This window comes from Mandrillus leucophaeus, unplaced genomic scaffold (genome assembly GCF_000951045.1).
Source record: "Mandrillus leucophaeus isolate KB7577 unplaced genomic scaffold, Mleu.le_1.0 Scaffold158, whole genome shotgun sequence".
In the NCBI taxonomy this organism is placed as follows: Eukaryota; Metazoa; Chordata; class Mammalia; order Primates; family Cercopithecidae; genus Mandrillus; species Mandrillus leucophaeus.
This window is the reverse complement of record NW_012101565.1, coordinates 2,185,647-2,191,780: the sequence shown is the minus strand read 5'-3', so window position 1 is coordinate 2,191,780 and position 6,134 is coordinate 2,185,647. Positions and strand designations below refer to the sequence as shown.

General features: G+C 61.4%; 3 protein-coding genes across 3 annotated transcripts in view; 2 read left to right on the top strand and 1 right to left on the bottom strand.

Moving 5' to 3' along the window:
- Positions 1 to 2,159, top strand: part of LRRC24 (leucine rich repeat containing 24) — a 3,142-nt gene extending 983 nt beyond the window's left edge. The window contains exons 2-4 of the mRNA XM_011975752.1: positions 1 to 94; positions 259 to 427; positions 1,125 to 2,159. Of these exons, the coding sequence (XP_011831142.1) occupies positions 1 to 94; positions 259 to 427; positions 1,125 to 2,059 (1,198 nt within the window). The 3' untranslated portion in view covers positions 2,060 to 2,159. The remainder of the gene's footprint in view (positions 95 to 258; positions 428 to 1,124) is intronic.
- LRRC14 (leucine rich repeat containing 14) lies at positions 644 to 5,800 on the bottom strand. The gene is made up of 4 exons (XM_011975714.1): positions 5,730 to 5,800; positions 4,475 to 4,914; positions 3,700 to 4,284; positions 644 to 3,611 (listed from the first exon to the last, which is right to left on the bottom strand). The coding sequence occupies exons 2-4, from the start codon at positions 4,801 to 4,803 to the stop codon at positions 3,044 to 3,046; spliced, it is 1,482 nt and encodes a 493-aa protein (XP_011831104.1). The 5' UTR covers positions 4,804 to 4,914; positions 5,730 to 5,800; the 3' UTR covers positions 644 to 3,043.
- RECQL4 (RecQ protein-like 4) overlaps positions 5,697 to 6,134 on the top strand; it is an 8,047-nt gene continuing 7,609 nt past the window's right edge. Inside the window, exon 1 of the mRNA XM_011975751.1 lies at positions 5,697 to 5,725. Coding sequence (XP_011831141.1) covers positions 5,697 to 5,725 — 29 coding nt within the window. The remainder of the gene's footprint in view (positions 5,726 to 6,134) is intronic.

The window sequence follows — 6,134 nt, the reverse complement described above, 5'->3', positions numbered from 1 at the left end:
CGGCGCCTTCGCAGGCCTGGCCCAGCTGCGCGTGCTCTACCTGGCGGGCAACCAGCTGGCGCGGCTGCTGGATTTCACCTTCTTGCACCTGCCGGTGAGCGCCTGGGGTCTGAAGGGGCGGGAGACTCCATTATGGCCGCTCGCCCTGTAGGGCAGGAGTAGTTAGAAAAGGCAACGTAGTGTAGCTTGGTAAGAAGGGGGGGGCATGCCCCCAACCTCGGCGCCCTTTTTCCTCACGATCTGCTGTCCCTACTTCAGCGACTGCAGGAGCTTCACCTGCAAGAAAACAGCATTGAGCTGCTGGAGGACCAGGCTCTAGCGGGGCTGTCCTCCCTAGCACTGCTGGACCTCAGCAGGAACCAGCTGGGTACCATCAGCCGAGAGGCGCTGCAGCCCCTGGCCAGTCTGCAAGTCCTGCGCCTCACAGGTACCTCTTCCTCGGAAAGTGTCTCTGTCTTGGCCAGGTGGTGGCAGTAGGGAACAGGCTCATGTGTGGAGGGGCTTTGATAGCAGGCAACTGGGCAGCAGTCTGGAGGGCGGCACCACCGCCTGCAGCCACAGTGGAGGGCTGCGGGAATGGGCGTGTTGGGGGATACAGCTCAGGCACCCTGCCTGAGGAAGACAAGACAGGAACCCCACAGGGTGACTTAACAGAGTTGAGGATTCTGTACACTTTTAGGCCCTCAGAGGGGAGGCAAAAATTGCAAAGGAGAGAGACAGCTGATCAGGACTGGGGACATTCCCGAGAGGACATCCAAAGACAAGGCTGAGAGGACTTGTAAGGTTTCAGTGCTGGTGAGATGCCTATGTGGAAGCCCAGGTTCCTAAAAACAGTGGCACTTGTTGCAGGAAGATTTGAGGAGCAGGTGCTTTCTCAGAGACTGACGCAGAAGTGATCTGTAACAGGCATCACAGAGCTAAAGCGGAGGGGGGCGGGGGTGAAGGGCTGCTGCCGCCCCAAGGAGCTTGGGGTGAAGGAAGGGGTGGCAGGGGCCTTGGACTCCGTGTGAAAAGGCTGTGGTAGGTGGGAAAGAGGCCCCTGCCCTGGCCCGCAGAACCCCAACTGCACAGGCTGTGTTGTAGCACCATCCTCAAGCCACCTGCCTGATGCTGCTCTCCCACAGAGAACCCATGGCGCTGTGACTGCGCCCTGCACTGGCTGGGTGCCTGGATCAAGGAGGGCGGCCAGCGGCTGCTCACCTCCAGGGACAGGAAGATTATGTGTGCAGAGCCCCCGCGCCTGGCGCTCCAGAGTCTCCTGGACGTATCCCACAGCAGCCTCATCTGCATTCCGCCCTCTGTCCACGTGCAGCCGCTGGAGCTCACAGCCAACCTGGGTGAGGACCTGCGGGTTGCCTGCCAAGCCTCCGGCTACCCGCAGCCATTGGTGACCTGGAGAAAGGTGCCCCAGCCTCGCGAGGGCCGGCCGCAAGCCCAGGCCCAGCTAGAAGGCGGGGCGCCGGGCCTGGGCGGACACTCGGCATCCGACACGGGCAGCGGCATGCTCTTCCTCAGCAACATCACGCTGGCCCATGCCGGCAAGTACGAGTGCGAGGCCTCCAATGCTGGTGGCGCTGCCCGCGTGCCCTTCCGACTCCTGGTCAACGCGTCCCGACAGCAGCCGCAGCAGCCCGCGCAACCGCCACCTCCGGGCGCCCGCCCCGCTGGTCGCGAGCCCCGGCCCGAGGCGGGAAGCATGGCCTTCCGCGCCCTGGGCCTGGCCACGCAGACGGCCATTGCGGCGGCCATCGCGCTGCTGGCGCTCACGGCGCTGCTCCTGGTCGCCATGATCTGTCGCCGGCGCCGCAGGCGAAAAAAGGCGCGGGGGCCACCGGGGGAGGGCGCGCTGTTCGTCAACGACTACTCGGACGGCCCCTGCACGTTCGCACAGCTAGAGGAGCTCCGCGACGAGCGCGGACACGAGATGTTCGTTATCAACCGCTCCAAGCCACTCTTCGCCGAGGGTCCGGCAGAGGCGCCAGCAGACTGCGGACCAGCAGAGGGGGCGGGGCCGGGACTCCGCGTGCCCCCGCCAGTCGCCTACGAGATCCATTGCTAGGGCGGCGGGCGCGGGCAGATGACGTGGGCGCCGGGGATTGGCCGGCGCGGCCGCGCACATGCTCGGTCAGTAAAGGTGGAAGCCGCGCAGGGTGCGGTGAGCCGTCTGTGGGACGCGCACCGGGAGCGTTGCACTCGGGAATCCTGGGGTAGCAATGGAAGGTGGCCAGGGAGGCCCCAACACCTCCCTTGAAGTTCTTCCAAAAAGCCATCACCCCAACCTCCAGCTCTGCAGGGGGTCCCTCGCTGGCCCTGGCCGGCCACGGTAGGATCTTGGGCCTCCGAAAGGTGGGAAGAGCAAAGACTGGCCAGCAGTGCAGACGGGGCCACCCTGCGGGCAGGCTGGATGGCAGTTGTTGCCCAGTGGCCATGTTGGGGATGGTGACAGCAGAGATAAGGATAAGGCTGACCAATGTGGACAGAAAAAAAAAGAGCCATAAATTCAATTTCCAGGCACATTTGTACCTTGATGACCCCCTCCAGCCCGAGCCCAGCCCAGTGGGGTGGCTGGGTGGCAGGGCAGGGAACACGTTAAGAGGCACGAGTGCCTGGGGACCCCAGCCTCCCTGAAGCAGCCTCTGTCCAACTTCAACCCCAGAGCACTGAGCTCTCAGTAAAGGGATGGGAAAGGCTCAGAGAGGCCATCATCTCTCTCAACTCACAAGTGGGATCCCAAAGCATTTGCACAAAGGACCAGGACCCCAGAGGGCAGCCAAATGCAGCCAAACTGAGCAGGGCAATGGAGGCCTGACATCCAGCCCTGGGGCCCACAGATGGTCAGCCAATCATGGAACAAGTGCAGGGAAAACCGCGTGGGGCACTGCAGAAAGCAGGGGAGGCTCGAGGTGTGCCCAGAAGCAAGGTGGACCCAGCAGGAAACCAGAAACCAGTGCTTTTGTGACAGGCCTCCACCAGGGTCCCAGCAAAGGCCCTGCCTACCTAAAGAGACTGCAGGACAGCCTGTGTCTCACCCAGAGCTACTTCATCATAGGCTGAAGTAGTCTGCAGCCAGTCGCCCGTAGATGTCCGTGGTCCAGAGCACATGGGCACGGCCTGAGGCTAAAAGCAGCTGATGCAACTCTGCTTCTACGCGGGCAAACTTCTCCTCATTGATAGAGGCCTCCAGCAGGACAGAGGCAGGCGGCGGCCAGGGCAAGCCCTCATAGCAGTCCACAGGGAAGGGGTGCACCACAGTACGCAGCTCAGCCTGCGCCACTGAGTCCCGCAACAGCTCCTTGAGGCCCGCCATGGACAGTGGGTTGCCATAGAGACCAAGGTACCGGAGACTGGTGCACCGAGTCAGGATGGGTAGTGTGGCCAACAGCTGGGTGTCTGCAAGCTGGCACTCAGTCAGCTCCAGATGCAGCAGTGTGGCTGCTGATGCCTGCAGCAGACCCTGGAAGGGTGCCAGCTGGCTGCCAGACAGGTCGTTACCACTCAGGTCCAACTTCTTGAGGTGGGCAGCATGGGGGCTCTGTGCCAGGAAGCGCAGGTCCTCAGGCAACAGAGCACAGAAGGCCAACTCCAGGCTCTCCAGGGGGCTCTGCAGGGTGCTACAGGGGACACAGGGGTCACAGACAGGCAGAGCCAGGGAGGGTCCCTACAGAAGGGAGGGGCAGGGCAGTGGTGGGGCCCGCTCACCTGAGCAGCTGGTCCAGCCTCCCTGAAAGGAGAGAGGAGCCCATGCTGAGCTCGCGCAGACAGGTGAAGCGGCCCATCTGGGCAAGGAAGTAGCGGAAGTTGTCCTCGCCATCCACGGAGGGCTGCCTTGAATCCCCATGCACATAGTGGAGCCGCAGGCTGGCCAGGTGCTGGAAGCGAGCCACGTGTGGGATGATTACAGACAGGCCACGTAGGCCCAGGTTGTTGAAGCGCAGGTCCACGCGGCGCAGGCAGCCTGCATCCAGAAGCTGCAGCAGGGCCACAGTGTTGCGCATGGGCAGGTCCTCAGCTCGCAGGTCCCGGCAGCAGAGCCGCAGTGGGCTGCCCACGCTGCTTCGGAGTGCCTCCCGCAGGAAGGCATAGGAGGCCCGGTTCACCCGCAGGTCCACACGCACCTCCACGGGGATGGGGGCTGGCCCAGGCTCTGTGGCGCTCCCCTGCTGCTGGGCGATGCATGTGCGAGCCACGGCAGCAGTACAGTCCCACATGCTCATGGTGCCAGGATCCTGTTCCACACCATCATCCAAGAGGCCTGTCATGTCCAGCACCCGCAGCACATGCTTCCTGGGAGTAGGAATGATCTGAGGAAGGGGTCGAGGGGCAGGGCCCATACCCCCTCCCAGCCAGCTTGGGACAGGAGCAACACGCCTGCTCCTGTATGAGCTCTTGCTAACCTTACCACCCAAGCCTAGAACCTTCTCAGGGGACCCACTTACACACCCCTAGCCTGACAACCCTTCAGATAAGTCCATACCTGCAGAGGGGCTGTGTGCTGGCCCCAGGCTCTGGGGTGTGGAGCCGGGCAGTCAGCCCCAGGATAACGGCTTGCATGCTCTCAGTGCTAGGCCGCTCCTGCAGGAGAGCACGGCTGCAGTGGGCACACTCCTGTAGCAGCTGCTGGAAACTGAGCAGCGGGAAGGGCCATGTGTGTACCAACTCACGCAGTACCACTGTCTTCTTGTCCATGAAGGCCACCTTGAACAGCAGGGGGAAGAGTTCGCGTGGCAGCAGGGGCAGGGCCTGGCAGGCAGCTGGCTGGCACTGCAGCACCTGCCGCGTGCTCAAGAACACAAGCGTGTGCATGGCGCTGGGCCGGGCAGACGGCCACCTGCAGGAGAGGGACTTCAGCAGGGAGGAGAGACCCTAGGCCACTACCAAGCCACACACAGGTGGTAGGAAGGCCCAGCATAGCGCCTGAAACAAAGTCAGCAGTTAGCAGAGACCACGGCACAGACAAGCACCTATTAGATGCCTAGCGCTGGGCTAGGTGCAGTGAACTGGCAGACAAGGTCACAACTCAGCCCCAGCCCTCCAGAGGCACAGGACTCTTTAGGGAAACCAAGTGTCAAGCAGTGTGACATTGTCGACAACTCGCTTGCTTGGGTGTTCTTTTGACAGATGCCTGTTGCCTTGCAGGGCCCCCCATGGGTACCTCAGGCCTCCCAAATTACAAAGCTGCTTCACAAAACCTTCTTCGAAACCTGAATAAAGTCCAGGCCTCTCCCCACCAACCTTCATCAGCATTAACGTTGACGGAACACTCCAAGGAGTCAAGCAGCCAAATCACGTTTCCCTCCCCTCTCCTCACAGAGGCTCTCCAGGGCTACCCTGGGACTCCACAAAACAACAAAGAGCTGGAAGCACAGATGCAGCTTCATAAGCAACAGGGCAGGTTGAAAAGACCGAGACCTAGGGAACACTGAGTCCAGATGATGTAGCCTATGAAATCCAAGCCTTCAATATAAGCCCCCCACAAAAAAACTATTCTCCAGAGTGTCACCAAGCACGGAGACCCCTGAAAGAAAGCAACCTTCACCTTTGGTGGCTCTTACCAGTGGCCTAAAACCTCTCCCTCTTCCCTGGAGAGCCACTGTGGAAAGAACAAGTCTTAAGTACGTGGGATTCGGAAGGTGCAAGGTTACAGATTGCTCAGACAAGGCAAACAAAGCTGCCTAAGCAGCACCCAAGCTGCAGAGATGCGCGCGAACACTCCCAAGGCCACAAGGTACCTGTGACACAGGGTGCCAGCCCTGCTGCTGACTGCAGCATCCTCAAAACTAAATCGCAGCCATCTCCCTGTGACAGATTAGAAAATGAAGGCCTAGGCCTGGCCCAAGGTCACAGCCTGAGTGACAAGTCAGGGAAGGGGTCTGGGGAGGACACTCTGGCCCCAGGGCCCTTGTTTTTGCCGACTTTCGCACGTACAAATAAGTCCTTAAGGAACCGCTTCCTGAAAAGTCCCAGACACCAACCCTCGGTCTCATTCTGAGATCTCAACGGTCATACCTCGCTCTGACAGGACAGACCAACCGAGCACCTGTCACGGGAGGACACGAAAGCAGACGGCCTGGCCACCAAGGGAGGCAGGCACCTCCGTGCGACGCCCCCGCCCCTCCCGCCGGCCACGGGGAACG

Excerpts from the sequence above, each read along its gene's own strand:
- LRRC14 (XM_011975714.1), bottom strand. The coding sequence starts at position 4,803 with ATGCACACGCTTGTGTTCTTGAGCACGCGGCAGGTGCTGCAGTGCCAG. Across the intron at positions 4,285-4,474 it reads AGCACACAGCCCCTCTGCAG|GAAGCATGTGCTGCGGGTGC; the intron begins GTATGGACTTAT and ends TCCTACTCCCAG. Across the intron at positions 3,612-3,699 it reads AGGCTGGACCAGCTGCTCAG|CACCCTGCAGAGCCCCCTGG; the intron begins GTGAGCGGGCCC and ends TGTCCCCTGTAG.